Raw genomic sequence first — 24,065 nt, 5'->3', positions numbered from 1 at the left:
CTGAGACTATAGAAGACACAGACAGAGGAGGAGAATAAAGGGATGGACCCCAGAAAGAGAGAGGAGGTGAAGATGCAAGGCTGGGATGCTCAACAGAGAAAATATGGGAGAGAAGGGGGACGATAACCCAGGCAGAGAGATTAGCCTTAAAGGGGAGAGAAGGCAACCTATTCTCCAGAGGAAGACAAGTATTAAAGGATGGGTGAGAATCTGGGTAAGTTTTGGTGGTGAGGTGATTGGGCATACTGGGAAAGCTCCCACCTAATCTTTTCTATTTTTTTTTTCAATTAAGAGATAAGATCCTCTGTGCAGGAGAGGGGCTGGGTAGCAGAGGCAGGCCTGGGACCTGAGATTAGCGGGAAAGCCTTGGAGCTCTCTGTGGATGACAACTGACTGGGGACCTTGAAGAAGATTCTAGGTGGCACTCAGGGCTCAGCTAAGCTGGGAGACTGGATTTGCAGTGACCCCAGTCCTCCCAGGCCCAGTTCCCCCATCAGCCCGGTGCTGGAGTGGAGACGGCCTGTGACTGTCCCAGACGGGTATGCTGACAAGGGGTGCAAGGGGTGCAAGATGGTGCAAGGACTAGGGGAAGAGGAAGTTGAGGGTTGTGGTGGAATGTCAAGGGTGTGATAGGGTTGTCTGTGATATCCAGTGGGGCAGAGATAGATGGGAAGTCTGAGGGGGCTGACAGTGTGCAAGGAGGGGAGAGTCAGGGGCTGGAAAATCTCAGGAGAGATGTGATGGAGGTGAGGGCACTGGCTGACTTCCTCTCCAAGCCCTTCCTTTTTATTGGCTTCCTCTTCCACTGCCTCCGAGAACCAAAGCCAAGACCAGAGATCCAGTATGTTAGAGTCTTCTTCAATGGTGCCCGAGCTCAGAGGTCACTAGAACAGTGACTTTGTTTTTTTCTCTGCTTATCAGAGGGGTAGGTTAGCTGGGAGATCTCTTCCTGTAACATGTGTCCAACTTTAGAGAAAATTAGTGGAGTCAATAGAAAAAAAAGCATAGGTTTACACCAACACTAGTACACAAATGTTCATAGTAGCTTTATTTGTAGTGGCCCAGAACTGAAAACAACCTGTAAGTTCAGCAACAGGTGAATGAATGAACACACTGTGATGTTTCCTACAATGGAACACTATTCAGCAATCAAATGGAATCAAACGACCACATGCCACAACATGGACAAAAGCATGAACGTCAGACAACTGGGTGCTGTGGTTCACACTGTAATCCCAGTGCTTTGGGAGGCCAAGGCAAGAGGATCACTTGAGGTCAGGAGTTTGCAACCAACCTGGGCAACATAGTAAAACTTTGTCTCTGAAAAAAAAATAGCCAGAGGCCAGGTGTGGTGGCTCATACCTATAATCCCAGTACTTTGGGAGGCCGAGGCACTTGAGGTCAGGAGTTTGAGATCAGCCTGGCCAACATGATGAAACCCTGTCTCTACTAAAAATACAAGAAAAATTTGCCAGGCATGGTGGTGCATGCCTGTAACTCTAGCTACTTGGGTGGCTGAGGTGGGAGGATTGTTTGAACCCAGGAGGCAGAGGTTTCAGTGGGCCAAGATTGTGCCACTGCACACTCCAGCCTGGGTGACTGAGCGATACTCCATCTCAAAAAAAAAAAAAAAAAAAAAAAGCCAGACATGGTGGTGCATGCCTGTAGTCCTACCTACTCAGGGGGCTGAGGAGGGAGGATTGCTTGAGCCCCGAAGTTTGAGGCTACAAATGACTCTATGATTGTGCCACTGCACTCCAGCCTGGATGGCAGAGTGAGACTGTCTCAAAAAAAAAAAATCAGGCAAAGATGTATGATTGTATGATTGCATGATTCTATTGTATGACTGTATGATTCTATTTATATAAAACTCTAGAAAATGCAACTAATCTACAGTAACAGCAAACAAATCAGTTGTTGTTGGGGAGAGCGGTGAGGATAGAAAGAGCTGGGGGTGGTAGGTGGGAACAAGGAATTACAAAGGGTCACAGAGAAAGTTTGGGAATTCATTATCTTGATTTTGGTGGCAGTTTCACAGGTGTATAGATAAGTCAAAACTATTAAATTGTAAATTTTATAGGGAGTTTAGTCGATATCTCACTTCAATAAAAGTTTAATGGAGTCTTTCTTAGTGGAGTTTATTCTACATCCATTATACCTTAAAGACATTGAGTAGAATCTTGGCCTGGGCTCCAAGACACTATCCTAAAGCCTGGGTGATCCAGGTGATCTGAGAGTCCCTTCCTCCACATGCCTGAAGTAGCCCAGACAGTCAGGTGCTTCTTGCTGGGTCACATCTGGCTCTGGAAAAGTCTGTGTCACTTGGTCGGTGGGGATTGAGAAATGATGATGACTTCATCTGCCATTGAATCTACAACCCAGAGGGTCTGTGTTGCTGGGGAGCCTGCCTTGCTGGGTGTGAGGTATCAGAAAGAGTTTTGTCAGGGACAGATCTAGGTCTGAATCCTGTCTTCATCACTTACTGGTTGTGACTTTGGCCAAATTTCTTAACTTCTCTGAACCTCAGATTCATAATGTGTAAAATTCCTAGTGTGAGGGAATGTCGTGAATGAAAAATACGTAGCATTGTTGACACACAAGGACTATGGGTTTACTCAGTCTCCTCCTTTTCTTATCCATTAGAGAAGCTGCCAGTTAAGGACCTTCCTTGTTCTTCCCACCTGCCTTTAGCAATCATCTCTAACATTGCCTCTGTCATGAAGCCTTCATGCTTCCCCTTCCTTAACTTCATGCCAGGTAACACTCGTTTCTTTGTGATGGTATCACACTTTTTACGCATAGTTACAATAGGGATTATAGTGCCTATCACATTGTATTGCAGCTATCTTTTTATGCATCTATTTCCCAGTGGGTTGTAGATTCTTTGAGGTTAGGGATTCGGTATTATTCATCTTGAAACCCTCAGAGTGTACTCCGTAAATAATACTCTGTGAATGTGAACGAATGAACAGCCTTGTGGACGCTCCCCTCTCATGTGTCTGGGATTGAACAGTCGGTGTTAATGTGAATCTGGAGATGAGTGTCCCACTCAGAAAAGCCTCTCTTGTAGCTGACACTTTCTTATTGGTCTTTCTGTAGTGATGAGGAAAAGTCAACCAGCTGGGTGCACCCTGGAACAAAGTCACCCATCCAGAGTGGACACACCTCCTGCCCAGGTAAGGATCCTCTGTCCCTGCCTTTACAATCGAGGAGGATGCAATAGCTTGAGGTGGCAGCAGGAATTCTGTGCCCCAACTTTGCTTCTGACTTTTTCCTTTCTCCATGGATGGACTCAGCTTAGCATTTGGACTGCCATCTGGGGGAGACTGCAGGCTGGTTGGAGCTCACCTCAGTGTCTCTCCAGGCTTCCACCTCCAAAATTGGTATCTGAGACAGACCTTTGAGGACAGAGGTTTTTACTCTTCTTTCATCCCTCTGCCCAGTCAGAAAATCCCCTGTCTCAAGGGCTCTTGCACTGACAGAAGCCAGCCCCCAGTGCTGCGCTCTAGAACTTTATGTCATGATGGAAGTGTTCTCTTTCTGCTCTGCCCAATACAATTGCCATGAGCCACATGTGGCAATGAACAAATGAAATACAAGCATCACCGAGGGCTTGATTTTTCTTTTTTTTTTTTTTTTGAGACAGAGTCTCACTCTGTCGCACAGGCTGGAGTGCAGTGGTACGATCTCGGCTCACTGCAACCTCTGCCTCCCGGGTTCAAGAGATTCTTGTGCCTCAGTCCCTCAAATAGCTGGGATTACAGGCGTGTGCCACTACACCCAGCTAATATTTTTTATTTTTAGTAGAGATGGGGTTTTGCCATGTTGGCCAGGCTGGTCCTGACCTCAGGTGATCCACCCACCTCGACTTCCCAAAGTGCTGGGACTACAGGTGTGAGCCACTGTGCCCAGATGGATTTTTAATCCTAATTAATTCAAATGTAAATGGCTCCACGTGGCTAGTGGGAGCGCCTGTTTCTCCCACTGAGGAGAAACGTGAAAGGGGACAAGGCTGACATTGCTGCTGATTATGGAGAAAATATCACTGGTAGCCCTCAGGGCTAGTGGGAAAGGTGGGACACAAACAGGTCAGCAATGAAGAAACAACCAAAGAAAAAGATTTCAGTCTAAGTTGTTGAGGTAGAGACATCAAGACTCACAAGGCCTGGGTACTTTAAGTGAACAGCCATTCATCCTCCTCATGACGCCACCACAGGCCAGTAAGAGGGGGTGTGAGTTACAATGTGGGGAGATCTCTCACCCCCTCTTGCCTTCCAGCCCTTCACTGGACTGAACCCCAGGCGCCTGGTTCCAGGGCCTCCGTCACTCATGGGCATGGCTGGCACTGCTGGACACACAGGATGAAGCCTTTGACTTGTTCAGAGTCCTTTTCTTTTTAGCTTCTGAGCTGGGATCATTGCTGGAAGAGAGAGACTTCAGGGGTCATGGAATTCGACTCTTCATTTTATGGTAGAAAAGTTGAAGAGCAGAGAGGAAGTACCTGGCTCAAGGCCACTTGACTAATAAGCAAAGTGGTGTCATGGTTAAAGTCATACATTTTGGAGGCAGAGAAATCTGAACTCAATTGTGGCTCTATTTCTTTCAGTGTGGTCTTGTACTAGGGGTTTAATTCTTCTTGGACTTAGCTTCTTCATCTTTATAATGGGGAGAGGATTATGAACCTCAAAAAAGTAGTAGCAGGCATTACATCAGAGAGGTGGTTCCGAAAATGGAGGTAGCTGCTGCTGTTATTGTCACCATCATTATTTCCAACTTGCAGCAAGGCCTCCTGACTCTAAGGCCAGGGCTGTTTTCTTCCACCAGGTTGATGGTGGTGTCACCTTCAGTGTCTCAGCTGTTTACAGGTTGAGTCCATTCACTTCATTATCATCCTAGCTGGAGTGGAAGATGAATACCAGTCTGTGAGCCAATGCTTTCATTTTTGGCTGCAGCCAACTGGTTGTCTAAGGCTGGGAAGGGGTTAAGATGCCCCCGGAGCTTGCCGGGAGGGCAGCTGCCTCAGCGGGCACTCCGCCTGGATGGGAATATAAGCACTCTTGGTGTTGCCCAGGCAGAGAGGGCAGTGTGGAGGGAAGTTGCTAGAAAAAGGCAGGGGACATAATCCACACTGGCCTCTTTCCCAGGCACATCACAGTGCCAGAATTATTTATGATTCTGACCCAATGGGGATCCCTCTACTTGGGGAGGATGCCAACCCACACCCTCCTGAATGGCAGCATCCTCCCACAGAGACAGAGGGGAACAAGTAGCATTTATGGAGCAGCACAGAGGAAAGAGTGTGGGCTTTGGAGGCAGCACAGCAGCACTCACATCCCGGCCCAGACACTTCCTGTGTGACCTTGAGCCAGTTGATGAACCTGTCTGGGCCTCCGTTTCCTCATCTGTCATTGGTGAAAATGTTTTGGAGGACACCTGTTGTATAATGTTGCTATGCAGATTAAATGCACTAGCAGAGGTCAAGTGCATAGCTTAGAGGAAGGAAGCACTCGCTAAGTGGTAGCTGGTGTGATAGGTGGGCCATGTCCTGGCCGGAGCTGGGCTCGCTGGCTGCCCTGTTTTGCTGAAACAGCACCATCACCGTCAGCAGCAACTGTGGAAATACAGACCCTTGATAAATACAGGTGAATAAAATGAATGATTAGAAACTGGACCCGCTACTCTGCAGAACTCAGGCACTGCTCCCCAGCAGCTGGTGCCTCAAGGCAGCTGCTAACATGGCAGGAGACAGTCAGACCAGCAGAGAATCGCTATGCTTTGTAAGACTTCATACACAAGGCAGGCGTGTGGACTGACCAGAAAGGTGGCAGTCACTGTCCATCAAGAGAATCCCCACCTGTTTTCCAATATGTCAGCCAGGGGCTCGCACTCCCAAAAGGAATGTTCTCAGCCAGCTCCCTGACGGTCCCCACCTCTGACAGTGGACTCTCTTGGGTCTCTCAGAAGGCTCCTCCTCCTCAGCCATGGGGTGAAGGAATCCTGTTTGCTGGGGAGGCGGGATGCTGCCCAGGGTGGCTGTTTTGGGAGAGCGAGTGGGATTATATAGAGCCTACGAGTGATCTTGGGAGATGGAGGTGCTATGCCCACCTGTGGGGGCTGCCTGGGTGCTTCCTGGCCACTGTCAACTTCCTTGCTCACACTGAGATTCTGTGATTCTCCTCTGAGCATTTCCGTGAATAATTTTTTTTTTCAGAGACACTATTAAAGATTGTAAAAACTGCAAGTCTCTTCATTTTCCTGGGGCTGATTTCCTAGGTCCTTGGTGTCCTGTCCAGAAGCAGCAGAGCCTGATGGCCATAACACTGGCCTGGGATTTGGAAACTTGAGTCTTACTCGGATCTTGGGTGTTAATGATCTGTGAAGAGTTCCTGGGGCAAGTGACCTGCCCTTCTGGTTAGATGATCCTGAGGACACTTCTGGGGAACACCGTCTGTGTGTTCACTGTTGTATCCAGGGGCTGGCACAGAGCCTGGTGCACAGTAGATGCTCTGCAAAGATTTGTTGAATGAATGAGTGCATCCTACCAGGCAATGATCCATTCGGTCACTTCACCGCTCACTGACGGAGAACATCCCGTCCACTCCCATGTCTCTATTTGCTGGGAATCTCACTGCTAGAAATCACGGACAAAAAAGGATGGAATTGTTGGTTTCAACTCGACTGGCTTATCTTTGGATTTTCCTGACTGTTCAGGCACCCATCCCTCCTAAGTGCAGGTGGGGTTTGTGGGAAGACAGGAAGAGAAGAGAGGTTGATCCCAGGGTATCTCATTCTGGTGATTTTGCTTCCTCACAGGTTTGCCCAAGGGCTGGGAAGTGGATTCCACCCAGGAAGGAGCTGTGTATTTCATCAAGTGAGTAAGACGCAGTTTGCTTTCTGATGTCGCTGTTGGTTCTGCTTTCGTCCTTGTCAGGAGGAGAGATGGTTAAAGTGTCTGGTTTTTCACTGAAGGCACTGCTGGGTCTGTGACTGGCTAGGAGGTGCCGAGGCTCCTGAGAGCTGAGATAGAGATGGGAACGTATGTATCAGTGTGCCTGTTTATGTTGGCCTGGGTAGTAACCAGTGTCAGTCCTGGTAAGTTTCCTGAGGTGGGGTGGGTGGAGTTTTGGTCTGGGCTGTACTGGTGGGAGGAGATGGCTCAACAAAGTAGAGGAATGAGGCTGTTCTAGACACACAGGCAGAGGTTCAGAGGCAGGAGATGGAGCCGCGGGGCAGGATGTGGAGCCAGTGGGAAGGGGAGGTGTCCATGGGGTGTACGAAGGAGGACACCAGACTAGTGGTGGCAAGGCCAGCTCTGGTCACTCTTGCTCTTGTGGACGGGGGCACCTGCGATTCTGGGGGAGGTTTGTGTGGGTGGAGATGCTCTATTTTCCTCCTAGGAGTTGGGTAGGCCCCTCTGTGAGCTGGGGAGCCCTTATTTCCTGCCGTGGCTAAAGGTGTGCCTTGGGAAGTTGCCCTGGACTTAACCTTGGAAGCAGAAGACACAGCTCTTTGGGCTGGGGTGGTGCATGAGCTACGCAGTTGAACTCACTTCTCTCTGCCTTGGCCTGGGTCTCTCCATCTCCCAGACAGGCTGGGAGCTGGTTTCATTCGCAAGGGTGAGGCTCAGCGTGCCCAGGCCTGTGGGCCTCACCCTCTGGTCTGGCCTCAGATTCTGCAGGGATGGTGAAGCGCCTCTGCCCAGCTGCCTGGGGCAATGGCACCACCAGAGGGAGCCCCAGTCCAGCCAGGGGAGGAAGGACCTTTGCCTCATCCCCTTTCCCTCCCTCTCTGCTTTGAAATCCTCATCTGTGTGTACTAGGAGGGGTTACCTTTCCATCCCCCACCGCCAAGATCTGCCAGCACTTAGATCTGCCATCATCTACCACCTACATCAGCTTAGCTGCTAACCTATTCTTTTTTTTTTTTTTTTTTAAAAGACAGAGTCTCACTCTGTCACCCAGGCTGGAGTGCAGTGGTGTGATCTCAGTTCACTGCAATTTCCACCTCCCAGGTTCAAGTGATTCTCGTGCTTCTGCTTCCTGAGTAGCTGAGACTACAGATGCCCGCCACCACACCTAGCTAATTTTTGTATTTTTGATTGAGATGGGGTTTTGCCATGTTGGCCAGGCTGGTCTCGAACTCCTGGTCTCCAGGGATCCATTCACCTTGGCCTCCCAAAGTGCTGGGATTACAGGTGTGAGCCACCATGCCTGGGCCTGTTAACCATATTCTTAAAGCAAAAGCAAATTTTTCTTTTCTTTCTTTTCTTTTTCTTTTTCCTCCTCCTCCTCCTCCTCCTCCTCCTCCTCCTCCTCCTCCTCCTCCTCCTCCTTTTCTTCCTCCTCCTCCTCCTCCTTCTTCCCTTCAAAGTATCTGTTCTGGAAATTATTCTAATATCACATGACAGTTATAGGCTGAGCTTTTCCTAAGTTTGGACCCACATGCTTCTTGCTTCAAGTAAGAATTGTGAATTGTTTCTTCTTTTCTCCCTCTTGCAGATACCATCTTCATATTCCTTTCTGTACATGGCTCTAGAGACTATTTATTAAACACTTTCACATGTATTGCGGCATCTCACCAGTCCCTAGAAACGTACCCGTCCACCTCTCTGACCTTGCGTCCCATGACTGGCCAGCTGTGCTCCCATCTTCCCTTCCCTCCATCATGTCAAAACCATTCCTACCTCAGAGCCTTGGCACTTGCTGCTCCCCCTGCCTGGGAGCACTCTCCTCCCATTTACACACACGGTTCCGACTTCTGGATTAGCCCCAATGTCACCTCCTCAGAGAGGCCATGCCTGACTGCTCTGCCTGAATTCCCCCACCCCTCCACATTTACTTTTCTTCACAGCACCAGGCACTACCTGAAACATGTTTGTGTATGTATATATTTGGTTATGTATTGCTGGCCCCCTCTGCTGCATAGTCCTGGGAGCAGATTCTGGCTATTGTGTTTTTCACTCCCTCCTAGAACCTTTCTGGTGCATGATAGGAATCCAGTATTTCCTGAAATGAATTCATGCATGAAAAACATTGGGAGATAAACAACAGAGGCATAACTGATTTCTGCTTCAGCTACCAGCCCAGAGCTTTCTTCTGAGCGCCCCCAATTTAATGTACCCAGACTTGAAGTCATTGCTTCTCTGCGCCGGTTCCACCTTTTCTAGAAATACCACCAAAGCAGAGCCCTCAGAGATATCCTCAACCTTTCCCTCTCTCACACCTCCCCCACAGGTCCTGTCAATTCTCCTCCCAATTATCTCTCAACCCACCCACTTCTCATCATCCCTATAGCCATAGCCTGAGTTCAGGCCCACATGGACTCTCACTTCTATTATTGTAGAAGCTTCCCAACTGATCTTCCTGCCTCCAGGCCATAATGCTGCAAGAGTGCTTTCCTCTAGAATTCAAATTTGGTCATATCATTCTCCATTAAAAACTTTGCATGTTTCCTATCACTTACAGGATAAAATCTAAATTCCTTATCTGGGCACATAAGGGCCGTCATAGTCTCGCTCCCGCCCCCCTTCCCAGCCTCACCTCCCACACTCCCCAGCTGGCTCTTTAGCCCTCTCCTCTAGCCCTACCAAATCACTTGTGGTTCCCTCAACATCCACTTCCCTTCCATGCATCTGGGCCTTTGTAGGTGCCAATCTCTCCTCACATGGCCTGTGTCCACCTGGGAACACTTGTTCTTCCTTCAAGCCCTGCCCATGACATCACTTCTTCAGCGATGTGTCCATGTATTGTAGTTATTTGCTTATACTTGTGTCATTTTCCACTAGATTAGTAACTCTCCAACTGGAGCATGTATCACAATCACTGGAGGGTTTGTTGGAGCACAGAGAGCTGGGCCCTACCCCTAGAGTTTTGGATTCAGAGGGTCTAGAATTTGCATTTCCAACACATTCTCAGGTTATGCTGCTGCGGCTGCTCTGGGGTCCACACTTTGAGAACCAGTAGCCTAGACTGAAAACTCATCAAGGGCAGGGGCAACACAGGGGGGCCGTAAAGTCCGGAGACACAGGCAATATTGTTTAATCATCAACCAGCCATGAATTCTGTGTTCACATACATTTCTAGACCCGGTGGTCATTCTGTACATCATACCAGCAGCCGCCACTCTAGGAGCTAAGTGCTTTATGACATTATCTCATTTACTCCTCACCGCACCTTTATGAGGAGGTCCTATCATCCCGGTTTTAGCAAATAATGGAAAAACTGTCTCTTCGTATGTGTTACTCAATGTTACAAAGCTTGTATTAATAGAAAGCAAGCGGGGAGGCAGCCTCATGTGTGCTTGATTTCACATCTTAGCATGATGGCACGGCTGCTTCCCAGCATCCTTGGCACCTTGCTTGGATAAAGGAAGTGCTCAGTAAGTTCCTGCTGAATGAGTGAGTGAATGAATGAACGACTGACTCGCTGTTCTTTCCTATTTTCACAGTTCCCACAAAGGTTTATGACATTTGGTTGGTGGATGAGTTAGAAACTCGAACGATTTCAGACATGGATTCCAAGTAATAATAAAAGCCAGACAACTGGAGGAGCTATTTTGTTTCTTTTAGTGTGGATGAGGGAGGGAAATTTCAATGAGCAAATATTGACATCTGCCCTGGAGCAGAGAAGTATGTTAATTGTGTGTCAACAAGCTCTTTCTTTCAGGGTATTTAGGAAGTGACTCTCATAGTAGCCACAACAGACGCATCTCTTGAGTGTGCCTATGGTTTTAAAGGTGTCATTTACTGGGAAGAGCGGTGGGAGGATGGTTAAAACGTGGGAGAAACGCACTGCAAGCCTGCATGCACTTACCGCAAGGATCCACAAGAGGGCTCCAGAGCACACATGATGGCCCCACAAGGCTTTCAGGGGTTTGCTCACAGAGTGTCTCCCCAGGCTGATGGCGTCTTCTCGGAGGTGACAGGGCCACCTTTCCCATCCCCTGCCACATCCCAGCCATAGTGGGTCAGGTAGCTGTCTTTCTGATGCTTAAAGGTCTAGCTATGTAACACCCATTCCTGCCCAACAGGAAGTCTTCCCCCGCCCCCTTGTCTCCTTCCCCCTCACCCCCCCACCCCCCTTCCAGCTGAAGCCGTGACACTTGCCAGTTCCGTCCCCAAGGGTGCCTCTCTTTTTCCCCAAGGTTGACAGGGAGGAAGACGTGGCAGGACGCTTTCTGCAGAGCTACACCCCTGATAACCCAGTTCCCAAGCTGGGCCCCTGCGGCTCCTCCACCGAGGGAACCCCACCCAGCCGTTGGTCTTCCTTGTTCTGTTCCGGACGCTTCCTCCAGGAAGGTGCGAGAATGTGCAGGCAGGCAGTCCACCCACGGCCCTGGCGCGCCTACGGGCTGCTTGGCGCTCCTTGAGGGGCTGCGGGGAGGCAGAAATCAGAAGCCCAGATCTCTGCCCCGTGTGCCCCAGGCTGGGTGGTGAGACCCCAGTGAGCCTCCAAGGCTGTGCTGGGTCTTTGGGATTCGTCAGTACAGACCCCAACCCGAACTGCGAGACCCCGGAAGAGGAGGGGCCCTGGAAGAGGAGGGGCGGTGGAGCCACCAAGAGCGGTTCTGTTGTCTCCAGAAGGCAGACAGGACAGAACACAGGAGTCCTGGGGCAGCAGTCTGGTATAGTGACCCACGAGCTCTAGGCTTAGAAAGGCAGATAACACCCCAGGACAGTAAAGAAGGAAGCGGCCGAGGAGAAGAGGTAGTGAATGTGCTGGGCTTCAAAGAAGCCCATCTGCAGGTGAGGAAAACAGGCTCCATAGTCAAGTCATTTGTTAAAAGTCACTGAGTTACTCAGGGATGGAGCTGGGCTTCCAAGTCACACAGGTCATAGTTAGCCAGGCGTGGTGGCTCACACCTGTAGTCCCAGCTATTCAGTAGGCTGAGGCAGGAGGACTGCTTGAGCCTGGGAGATGGAGAGCAGTCTGGGTAACCTAGCAAGACTCTGTCTCTAAAACAAATTAAAAAATTAGCTGCATGTGGCGGTGTGCACCTGTAGTACCAGCTACTTGGGAGGCTGAGGAGGAAGGATTGCTAAAGCCCAGGTAGAGGCGGAGGCTGCAGTGAGCTAGTTCATCCCATGGAGCTCCCTTTCCTACCCAGTTGGCATGTTCTGCGAGGAAGACAGACCCGTGCAGATGCGGTTCCACTGAATGGGCAGTGAGCCAGTCAAGTTAGTGGTCGCCAAGACTGTACGGTAGGGAGTGGGGATGGCACCACAAAGGTGGGGAGGACGCGTGTGTTTGGAGACCATAGAAGGTGCCTGGGAAGCTTGGACTTGATCCTCTGAGCAATGGGGCCAAAGATTGTAGAGCAGAGGAGAGACGGGATCACAGAGGTACTTTCTGTGGAATCCTCCTTGCCTCACGCCGCCTCATGCCTTCGCCACCGGAGTTGTTTAGGTGAGGCTTGCTTCTCCTCTTCTGGGCTCGCAGAGCAAGAACTTAGATTTAGCAAAGGGAATTTATTATCTCTGGTCCATCTGCCTCACCTGTTCTTGCTGCAGCTTTAAGATCTTCATGCTACCACATCTCTTCCACCTTAATTCCCCAGATAAAGGCATGCACCCAACACTGACCCTCCCTTTGGCTTCTCATGCCCCCGAAGCTACTCAGATCCCCCAGAAACATTCACACGTCTGGCTCAGGCTTCTCGAAGGATCCGTGGGACTCGTCTGTGGCCCTTGCCCTCTGCCTGCCAGAGAGGAAACCTGCCCAGCAGGCCCATCTGTTGGTCGCCTGCCTTTTCCAGCTGCCTGAGGATTGTGGGGTCTGGGGCTGGGGTCTCTATCCCCCTCCCTGGCCTCCCTCTGGGATGCTGTAATCTCTTGGCCCAACTCCCCTTTCCTCCATTGGCTCTGCAGGGTCAGAGACCCCCAAGAACCTCTCATCTTGGCTAAATGAAAGCAGACTCTCCCCCTGCCTGCACCTGGCAGCCTTGCCAAGTCCTGAAGAGCCAGGGCAGGTGAGTTGGGCTTGATCGGTCCTGCCTGGCACCGGGTCCTCATCCACAACTTGTCTGCCCCTTCAGCAGAGCAGCTTTCCTATAGCCAACGCAGGGCTGGCCTGGCATCTCAGCTGGGCAGGGGAACAATGGGAGGTGACCAAGGGTCCCCCTCCCCAAGAGTGCTGCCAAGCTGTGTCTGCTGCCCTAACCCCAGATTCCCGGCTCCAGCCTGGCCTGCCCTGGGGTGGGAAAGACAGTCCCTTCAGTAGCTCTCTAGGTCCCTGCCTTCCTCAAACACTGTGGTGTGCGTGAGTGGGGTGTGGAGCCACTGTCCCCACACCAACCAGCCAGGCTTCTTCCTCCCAGGCCCTGGGAGGGAAGTCTGTGCTCCTGTTCCATCCTTTGCACATTCCTTTACGGATAAGGGCTTCAGTTGGTAAAAATGATATATGTGCTTAGATCACACTAAGAGAGACCCACTTGTATTGGAGTGGAGAGGCTTAAGTTTTTAATCAAGTTGTTCTAATAATAAATAAAAAATGCAATTATCACGTGAGTGGGGCCTTGCAGATGCACTTTCTCTAGCTGCTGCTTCTTGACAGATTTCTCTATTCAGAAGTGACCCCAGAAGCTCATCTGGTTCAGTCCCCAGTTTCCAGGTTTAAGGGGCAGGTGGGACTGAGACCAGTGAGCCTGCCTGGGGTTTAGGTGGGAATCTTTTGTTTTTTTTTCCATCTTTCTGATCCTGTTTATGAAATCAGTGTTTTTTATTACACTTGCCCATTGTCACAGAGAATCTGTGGATAGAGGGAAACCGAGAGAGATGTGGATCGAGGGAAACTGAGGCAGAAAGCAATCTTTGTCTAAGCAGAAACAGGGCTATAACCCTATCGTCTAAAGTCCTTCTGCCTCTGACTCTGAATAATACAGAACCCGGGAACCCCATAGCTTGGCTAGCATCCTTGTTCAGGGTTATCAGAGACCAATTTGGGCTGAGGGCTAGGAGAAGATCCTGGCATCTCATAGTGGCCCCCAACCCTCTCCAAATGTTATTTCTCTAAATTCTCTGTATTGAGGTGGGGGCGGGAGATGGGGAGGCCCCAGGGCCCCAGCCAAGCCCTCCTGACACCTGGAGACATACCCCAGAGCTGAAAGGTGATCACCAGGCTGGCTGGGTGAGGTCCCACACATGATTCCAAGCCCCTGGGCAGTTTCTAGTTCCCTGCAGTCTCTTGTGGGGGACTCTAAAAATGCAGCTCACCCAGACGGTGGCCCTGCTCCCCTTTGGGGGGCAGCCTTGTCCTGGTGGTGGAAGGCCCAGGAGGCTGCGCTGAGCCACCCCATCCTCTCCCTGGCAGGCAGGCTGCGTGGCTGGTTAGCAGCTTGTCACTGGTGTGGATGGAGTTAAACCTTTTCGGGGACTATTTACTCCTGATCCTAAGTGACAGCTTGGGGAGGGAGAGTCACGTGGCCCTGAAATCCCCGGGGGAGCCGATGGAGCATGCCCACAGCTGCCTGTGCCTGGGAAAGATGCTGGATCCTGCAGTCACCACAACAGCATCCTCTCCCTGCGCCAGGGACCTGCCAGCCGGAGAGATGACTGATTAGATCAGATTAGATCCGGAGCCCCGCGCTGCAGAAGGGGGCCCCAGGGGTGGGGGAGGAGGACCCCAGCTGGCCTGAGCTGGGGGGAGGGGTGCCTTGGGGCTCGCAGAGGTAGAGCTTTCCAGCGCGGGGATCACACCTCAGAAGCCGGTGAGTCTGTTTTCATGCATCACATAGATGAGGTGGGAGGAGGAAGGCTGGGCTCTGGTCAGGGCTGGCAGCTGCCTGTCTGCCGCGTGAGCCTGGGCTGCTTGCACTGCGGTGCACTGGCTTCCCCATCCCTCATCCTTGGCAGCCTTACTTGGGGATCATGGATGCTGAGAATGCTAATTATAACCCTCCCTGTGCCCCCACCCCCACCTCCAGAGTCCCTGTCAGGGCTGATGCTGTTTAAATTGATTACATTTGAATTGCATCTCCTGGATGAGGGCAGCGTTGGGGCTGGCAGCTTCCTAGGGTCCAGCAGGGTTCCCCAAGCAGGCTAGCACAGAGACGCCAGCCCACCCTCCCTTTAATCCTGCCAACAGGAAGGAGAGATGGAGGGGGTCCAGGGTCAGGCTCAGGTCAGCCCCAGGGGCTCACCTTCCTCAGGGTGGGGAGGGGTCAGGGTGTGTATCATTCTTATGGGTCAGAGGTTGGGTCAAAGGATGACAGAGGCTCTTGGATTCCAATTTCTAGGAGGCATCTGAGCTCTGGGGGTCTCAGATTTAGTGAGGAGCTCCTGAAGGAGCTGGAGCCTGGTATGTGGTGGAGGGGGGCAGGGAATGAGGGGATGACGTTTATAATGATGGTACCGGGCTGCAGCCAGCTAAGATCCTCGAGGTATTGTGTGAGGAGTCTGGGGAAAGGAGGACAGTTGGGGAACTGGCCAGAGAAGGGTAAGGAGGGCTACAGTGGAAGGGGAGGGAAGTGGGGCGAGACAGGAAAGTGGTGGGGGCGGAGGAGAAGAAGGGAGAAGAAGGGAGAAGAGGCTCCTGGGAAATGCTCTTTGAGACAACATGCCAGCCAGGGCAGGGAAAGGGGCTGTGGAGCCTGGGAGAGCAGAGATGGAGAACCGGGATAGAGGGAGAGCCATCCCCGGGGCACAGGAGTGGGGAGGGAGAGCTGCAGGAGGGTGGAAGTTGGTAGGGAGGAGGCTGGAGCTCAGAGCTGGTGTCAGAGGAGGTTGCAGACTTCAGGGATTGGAGGCTCTTCCCAAAGCCCTGTAGACTCTTTACCCCCAATCTGATCACTTGAGTGGTGCACTCTGCTGAGGGTCTCCTGCATGGTGGGGCAGGGTCCGCGCTGGCAGGTATCTGCCTGAGCCCACTGTCTGGGCAGGTGCGGGGGCACTGTGGGCACCTGCCCTACAAATCTCCCAAATCCTGTCTTCCAGGCCACCCTGGAAGAGTATGAAACTGGGGAGGGCTCCTGTGGCTAGGACAGTTCAGTCGCCAGCTTTCACCCCCGAGCAGCTGCATTTTAGCTTCAGCAGGACAGGAGCAGACCCTGCTGGTGGGTGGAGGGGAGGTGGGAGCGGCTAGGCTCGGGCCTGTCTCCAGGTTGGGGTGGCAGCAGGGGCGGAGGGCTCCCCGCCTGGCACTGCCACTGGGCTTTCCTTATGGAAACAAGCGGGTTTCTGTGTCTCCACACAAGGGCGCAGAGTGCTGAGCCACAGATATGAATTATTAAAAGTCCTTGGTTTTCCAATCAGTGGCAAGGTGATAAATGTGTTAGCACTGGTGTGTAATTAATCCTGGCGGGCTGCTGCACACAGGCTGCAGACAATGGGGGTCCCCCCCTTTTTTTTTTTTGCTGGGCTAGGCTTCTTTTCCTCCTTCCTAGGAAGGTGATGGTGCAGGACGCATTACACAGATAATTACTTTGAATGTGTCTGCCTGGATTATTGAGTTGGATTATTCCTGCTTGTAAATGAAATAATTACTGATCCCCCAGTCAGTGAGGGAGGCAGCCACCTTGGCTCCTGGGCTGACATCAAAGCCCCCACTTTGCCCAGGCCCAGCCTGCAGGCTTGGGCTCACAGAGTGAGCTCTCTTGGTCCAGGGGACTGGCCTAGGCCAGAGTGAAGAAGCCGCAACAGCAGATGGGAGCATGGTGTCAAATGGGGCTGAACAGGCTGCGGTTCTGTTCTCCGAGCCAATTGCCTCATCGTCTTCCTCACAGCCTGTTGTGAATTTGCTGAGGTCATTGGCACTGGTCTTGGCGCACGCATGGGCCCCCCCAGAGGAAGGTTGGAGCTGGGCCTCACAAGAGAGCTGCAGGATTTGCACTCCCCTGAGCTCTGGGGTGAGGCGAAGGGGCTCTGGAAGCCGGGGCTTAATGAGGGGACTTTAGCAGGTCAGTCTCCAACCGCTGAAAGCACATTCAGAGAGGAAGAAACGACTGTATTTTGGGAGACATTTAGAGTAAGTGGGAGCAGCAGGAACAGAAGTTGAGGGTGGGCCGAGAAGCCTTCTCTCGGCCATCTCTCCGTTCAGGGGGCTCCTGCTCAGCACCCTCAGCCTTCAGACGCCCCTCAGAGACTCTCTAGTCCAGACTCCCTCCACATCCAGATGAGCCTTCCTCAGCCTCCCTGACAGAAGCAGCAACCTCACTTGGATCATTTCAGCGACAGGGAGCTCATTACCTCACAAGGCAGCTTCCTCTGTGGTTGGAACATTCTTCTATGTTGAATCAAAATCTGCTGACTTCTAAGTTCCACCCTCTGGTTCTGATTCTTTGAAGCTGTGCAGAACAAGTCACCTCTCTCTTTTACATGGTGATAAAAATAGTTTTCTTTTGATTAAAATAGTATATAATAGTCAGTGTGTGGATGTCCTATGTTTTACATGATCATTTCTGTACTGGACATTTAAGTTGTTACCTTATTTTCCTTTTACAGATAGCACAGGAGGAACATTTTTGTTCGTAAGGCTCTTTCTGTGCTTTGGGTGACTTAGGATAAATTCCAAGGCATAGAATTAATATGATGAGGCCGGGCGTGGTGGCTCACGCCTGTAATCCCAGCACTTTGGGAGGCCGAGGTGGGCGGATCACAAGGTCAGGAGATGGAGACCATGGTGAAACCCCGTCTCTACTAAAAATAGAAAAAATTAGCCGGGCGCAGGGGCGGGCGCCTGTAGTCCCAGCTACTCGGGAGGCTGAGGCAGGAGAATGGCGTGAACCCGGGAGGCGGAGCTTGCAGTGAGCCGAGATTGCGCCACTGCACTCCAGCCTGGGCGACAGAGTGAGACTCCGTCTCAAAAAAAAAAAAAAAAAAAAAAAAGAATTAATATGATGAAGGGTATACATTAAAAGAATTATTATTCTGTGAGTATAAAAGTAATACATTGTCATTTAGAAATGTAGGAAAACCTAAAGAAAAGTTAAGAATTACCCATAGATTTGATATATAATTTTAATTTTGGTATATTTGTACTTTTATGAATTCATGCATGAATATATGTCTAGATTTATCATCACAATACGTATAGACATATCATTAAAATCTTGGCCCAGATGTGTATTATTGTCAGTTAAATGGAAAGCATTTTTTCATATTATTAAATATTATTTTACAGCGTTATTATTGTTATTATTATTATTATTAGAGACAGGGCCTTGTTCTGTTGTCCAGGCTAGAGTGCTGTGGTGCAGTCTCTGCTCACTGCAGTCTCAACCTCCTGGGCTCAAGCAATCCTCCTACCTCAGCCTCCCAAGTGGCTGGGTCTACAGGTGCATGTCACCATACCTGGCTAATTTTATGTATTTTTGGTAGAGACAGGGTTTCTCCATGTTGGCCAGGCTGGTCTGGAACTCCTGGGCTCAAGTGATCCACCCACATCTGCCTCCCAAAGTGCTGGGATTACAGGCGTGAACCACACCACCTCTGGCCTTTACAACATCATTTTAAAGTGGCTGCCTCATATTCATCATATGCCTTTTCAATTTATTTGCTGATTTAACCCCTATGTTAAATTAGGTATTTCCAATTTTCTACTTTTATAAACAAGGCTACAATGAACATATAAATATCTGAATCTTCACACTTATCAATAATTTTTTCCCTTAGGTTGCATTTCTAGAAGTGAAATTGCTACATTATTAAAATATTTTGCCAAATTCCTTGTTCAAAAGCACTAATTTACATTCCCAGCAGCTGTGTCTGAGAATGGATATTTGTGCCATGAGCATCAGCATTGAGTATTACAGTCTTTTTCATGGTTTTCATGTATTGTTTCAATCCATTTGTTTGATTGGGAGCGAGACATACAATTTTTAAAAAGAGACTTATCAAATGTGACATTGTCCGTATTAATAGCAATGCAATATATAATATGTTCATATAATAAACATATTTATGTGTTTGAGTCTTTGGCTTTTCTTAAAAGGCAGTGTGTACAGAGTCATTAAGATCACAGTTGGCCGGGCACAGTGGCTCACGCCTGTAATCCCAGCACTTTGGGAGGCTGAAGGGGGTGGATCACTTGAAGCCAGGAGTTTGAGACCAGCTTGGTCAACATGGTGAAACGCTGTCTCTACTAAAAATACAAAAATTAGCTAGGTGTGGTGGTGGGTTCCTGTAATCCCACCTACTTGGGAGGCTGAGGCAAGAGAATCAATTGAACCTGGGAGCAGAGGTTGCAGTGAGCTGAGATCGTGCCACTGTACTTCAGCCTGGGTGGCAGAGCAAGACTCTGTCTCAAAACAAACAAACAAACAAACTAAACATAGTTATGGGATCAAACTCAGGTTGAATCTGGAATCTACCATTTACCAGTAATATGATACTAACAGTGACTTTACCGCTTTGTGTCTCAGTTTCTCCATTTGTAAAATGAAGATAATGCTTCTTGTGAAGATAAATGAGGTTACATATGCAAAGCACATAGAATCCTGCTGAGCAGAATAAGTGACAAATGTGTTTGTTATTATTACCTTGTTGATTTGCATGAGAAACAGATATCTGAAGATAGATATCATCATCTGTCTCCCTCCAAGCCCTCCCAGGTCTCCTTGTTCAAGGCTAAGTGCCCCTGTTCCTCCAAAGACCCTCAAGTTCTTTCTTGAGCTTTCCTGGGGCCCCCACATGAACTGTGGCCTCACTGGCACAGAATGTGGTGAGGTGGCCACACACATGCCCAGGGTAGCCACTTCCTCCAGGAGAATCTCCTGGAATGGCACACTTGCTGGGGGCTTCCTCTGGTAGGTGCATGGATGAAGGGAGTTGGCCCTCTAGTGTCTCCTGGCTTATAGGATACTCCACTGGAGCTGGTACTCCTGCAGCCCCATCCACGCCCCTGCATGGCCATGTGCACATCCTGTCTTGGATTTCTTCCTTGTCAAATCTACCCAGCATTTCTCATTCCCATGAGACCTCTTTGCACTTTCAAAAGTAGCACAAGCTGATCTGATAAACTAATTATGATCCATGTGTTAGCTCCTGCTGTGGTCGTGGAGAGAAGGCTCATCTGGAATTTGAAGACATGGGTTCAAATCCTGGCCCAAGTAGTAGCCATATGATTTGCAGAAGTTACTTAATCCTTCTGAGCTTTCATTTCTTAGCCTGAGAACTGGAGTTTGTATCACTACCACCTACCTAGCTGATACCTAGGTGAGTAATATACATGGAAGTGCTTTGTAAACTGAGAATAATCACACAAATGTCGGTTACTGAACATCATGTTTCAGAAGGCAAGGCTTTAACTCAAAGACCAGACAGGTGCTGAGGTGGATTGGTGGGAAATGTGTTTAGCTGGTATTCAGGGATACTGTCAAGTCCTCCTAGGTCACCCACTTAGTCTCTGTGGAGGATTGATCCTTAATGCGTGAATTCAGGAAATAGAGCTGGAGGTGCCAGTGCTGATGTGATAAACATGCATCAGTGCTCAGGCTTCAGGGTAGCTGGTCCACACTGGTTTCAGCTATGACTTCCTCCGGTTAGTTGGAGCTCCACTTCTGCAGCGAGACGGCCTAGGGCCCTCCTTAAGGAGGAGGTGAGGTCCCTCCTTAGCTCTGACATCATCGTGTCCACCCAGTCTGGCTCATCATGACTTGAGAAGAACAGGCATCTATAATTGCAGGTTCCAATTTGCTTTTAATTAGCCAAATGCTTGCAATTAGCCTCTTAAATTCTACCTAGCCTCAGGTGGTACAGTCATTGTTCTGGTTTTGCTTGGTTCCTGGGATCACATGAGCAGCAATGGGCTATCCAGGGACTGGATCCAGGCTATCCAGTAATCCTGCTAACGTCACTTGAAACCGGGGCTGTCTCACTGGGGAATTGAAGGGGATGGGAGCAGGGAAGAAAAACCTGCTTTGGTGGGGTAGTGCGGGTGGGAGTGTGGTGATAGAGGTGTAGTGCTGAGAACTGTTCGAATGACAAGTGAAGTCTAGAACCCAGGTTTCCTCCTCCTAACCCAATGCTCTTCCCCTTCTGAGCCTCAGTATCCTCATCTCTAAAATGGGAATAATAATTCCCGCCCTGCCCTCATCACCAAGAATCAAATGAGTTAGTGTAGGAAGTAGGTGTGAATATGAAGCAATGTGACCTGAAAGTCCACGATCACATCAAATGTGAAACCTCTTTAAAGTTCTCCATATGCTCCCGGTGGTCCTGGCCACTGCTTCTTGGACTCTGACCTTCTCAATCACTTCTCTACTGTCCAGTAATTCCTGACTCCATTGTCATCTAATCCTGCCAACTCTCCCCCCAACTATGAGTGATTAGAGGGCAGTATTTAGCACATAGTAGGTGCTCAACAAATGTTGGTTGGATATATGAAGCTTTGGATGGGAGGGTTAGGCCCAAGGAGCGGGCACAGAGAAATGCTCATGAGAAAGCCTTGGATGGGGCAGTGGTGGGGAATTTATTCCCTGTTCTCCTCAGTCTTGCGTCTCACTCCTCTGTACTTCTTCAAGGCAAGAGATGGCCTGATTTGTCTTATTTGTATCTGTGATGTTTCACACAAAGCCAGGCACAAAATGGTTGGTAACTGCTTTTTGACTGGCTGAGTGAATGAGACAGGGTGATGTGGTAGAGACAGCATGGAATTAAGTGGTGAGTAGAACTTGGGAGCCTGGCCCTACCATTTTCTTTGGGTACATACTTACTGCATGCTCTTTATGTACCAGGCAGGTACTAGGTTGCAAAAATGAATTTTTATTTTGATTTATTTATTTTTGAGATGGGGTCTCACTCTGTTCCCCAGGCTGGAATGCAGTGGCACAATCATAGTTCACTGTAGTCTCGACCTCCTAGGCTCATGCAGTCCTCCCACCTCAGCCTCCTGAGTAGCTGGGACCACAGGCGTGCACCACCACACCTGGCTAATTATTTTATTTTTCATACAGACTGAGTCTCACTTTGTTGCCCAGGCTGGTCTTAAACTCCTGGGCTCAAGTGATCCTCCTGCCTCGGCCTCCCAAAGTATTGGGACTACAGGCGTGAGCCACTGTGCCCGGTCAGAAATAAATTTTTAAACTCACAGTCTTGTAAGGGAGCAGATGAGTGAACAAACGACCATGCTGTATATGATAGAGACATATGCTACACATGTTGGAGGCCAAAAAAGAAAAGGATAGACTCTCTTAGGGGGTTCCCCAAGGCAGGAACCTTAAGCCGGGTCTCAGCTTGGGAAAATTACTTTAGTTCTCTGGGTCTCTGTTTCCTAAGCTATCCTGTTAGGAGACTGAAGTCTTCTCAGAGGTGAGGATGAAATGAAATAAAATAATATGAAGAAAATGTCTGGCATTGGATAGTCCTTTTTTCCCTTTCTTTCTTTCTTGCTCTATGGCCCAGGCTAGAGTGCAGTGGTACAATCTTGGCTCACTGCAAGCTCTGTCTCCTGGGTTCAAGCAATTCTCCTGCCTCAGCCTCCTGAGTAGCTGGGATTACAAGGCATGTGCCACCATGCCAGGCAAATTTTTGTATTTTTAGTAGAGATGGGGTTTCACCATGTTGGCCAGGCTGGTCTCGAACTCCCGGCCTCAAGTGATCTGCCTGCCTTGGCCTTGGAAGTGCTGGGATTACAGGTGTGAGCCACCACACCTGGCCTAAATAATTTTTTTTTTTTTTTTTTTTTTTTTGAGATGGAGTCTCGCTCTGTCACCCAGGCTGGAGTGCAGTAGCGAGATCTCGGCTCACTGCAAACTCCGCCTCCCAGGTTCAAGCGATTCTCCTGCCTCAGCCTCCTGAGTAGCTGGAATTACAGATGTGCACCACCACGCCTGCTAATTTTTGTATTTTTAGCAGAGATGAGTTTTCACCATGTCAGGCATGGTGAAACTTAATAAAAGTTCAAAATGTCACCTTGAAACCAGGACGGGGATTGGTTGGTGGGGGGAGCTTGGGGAGGGCAGGAGCTGAAGGAATTCTGGTCCCTACACAGCCTCACCCTCTCTTTGCCGGTTAGTATCCATTCAGACTTGAGTAAGTCCCTCACCTTCTGTAAGTCTCAGGCTCTATCTGCGAAGTGAGGATAATACGCTTGTTGTATGGCTCAATTGAGAAACTTCACACAAGTCACCTACAACATGCTAGGCACATAGTAAGTACAAGAAAATATTAGCCCTTCCTTATGATTTTTACCAGCATATTTCACAGAGAGACCACATCTGCATGCTGACACACGCGTGTTGCATGTGTGTGGACTCCCAGATATGCTCAGGAAGGGCGGAGGGTGAGAGGGCCTGGGGTTAGGCTGTGACAGCTGGCTGCTGCTCAGTCTGAGAAGCCTTCCTGGAGGTGAGGCGACTGGAACTCTGTAGAGAAGGTGGGAGGGGTCAGGTTCGGCTTGGGTGATGCAACTGGGGAGGACGGCTTGTGGTTCATGCCCAAGTTGGGGGAGCCTGCTTCATGGGAAACATGTCAAAAGGAAAGGTGGCCCCTGACAGCAGGAACTTAGTTATCTCAGGCACGTAGGCCACCTTCCCCCCACACCCCACTCCCCCTGCCTGGGCCAGTCCTGCCAGCAGCATCCCAGCTGCTCGGTAGCCCGGCTGGTCCCCTGACCTTCCTAAGCAAGGCAGCCTGGCGGCCATGCTGGGTTGCCGTGGTAACTGGCGGCCTCCCAGCTGGGTTGCCCGGGTAACCGGTTAGCTGGCGTTCGGAGAGGAGGGTGGTGAGCTGGGGGAAGTCAGCCTCAAAAGAGGCAGAGAAGGACAAGGGCTGGACAAGGAGGAAGACAGATCCCAGATGCCCCCAGCACAACCCTCTCCTCTCTCCCTCATGGGACTGGGAAAGCCAGAAAAAGGCAGGTAGGAAAGAATGTTGTGCTGTTTCCGATCCTTTGTGTGTATGTTTTGCAGTGTGAGTCATCTTGGCCCTCATGGGACGTTTAGGGGATTTGACAAGGCGGCTCAGGAGCTAACCCTGGCAGTGATAAAACCAGGGGCCATCCAAACCAAGACGTCAGTCCTGGTCCTTCCCCCGCCCCCCATATGCCAGACAACTTTACCTCTTTGAGCTTTGGTTTCCTCATCTGTAAAATGGAGGGGACTTGGACCTCCAGGGCCCATGTTTGGGGGCTGTG

At 50.0% G+C, this 24,065-nt stretch overlaps 1 protein-coding gene and 1 long non-coding RNA gene across 31 annotated transcripts in view; both read left to right on the top strand.

The window, feature by feature from the left end:
• PLEKHA6 (pleckstrin homology domain containing A6) overlaps window positions 1-24,065 on the top strand; it is a 154,609-nt gene that overhangs the window by 3,504 nt on the left and 127,040 nt on the right. For 26 of the 30 annotated variants that reach the window (XR_013418082.1, XR_013418081.1, XR_013418080.1 and 23 more), the window contains exons 2-3: window positions 3,100-3,176; window positions 6,814-6,871. Coding sequence is in view for 21 of the 30 variants with exons in the window: in XM_015119693.3 (XP_014975179.3) it covers window positions 3,100-3,176; window positions 6,814-6,871 (135 nt within the window). In the remaining 9 variants the exon portion in view is untranslated. Of the gene's footprint in view, window positions 1-3,099; window positions 3,177-6,813; window positions 6,872-14,474; window positions 14,704-24,065 lie in introns of those variants that run through there. The other 4 variants (XM_002808254.4, XM_078004210.1, XM_078004197.1 and 1 more) reach the window with 1 other exon arrangement.
• On the top strand, window positions 14,475-22,262 carry LOC144341279 (uncharacterized). Its single transcript, XR_013418148.1, has 2 exons — window positions 14,475-17,526; window positions 21,984-22,262. It is a non-coding gene; the product is annotated as an uncharacterized LOC144341279 (long non-coding RNA).

Source organism: Macaca mulatta, chromosome 1 (assembly GCF_049350105.2).
Source record: "Macaca mulatta isolate MMU2019108-1 chromosome 1, T2T-MMU8v2.0, whole genome shotgun sequence".
Classification (NCBI taxonomy): Eukaryota; Metazoa; Chordata; class Mammalia; order Primates; family Cercopithecidae; genus Macaca; species Macaca mulatta.
The sequence above is the reverse complement of the archived record's forward strand: the minus strand, read 5'-3'. Positions and strand labels throughout refer to the sequence as shown.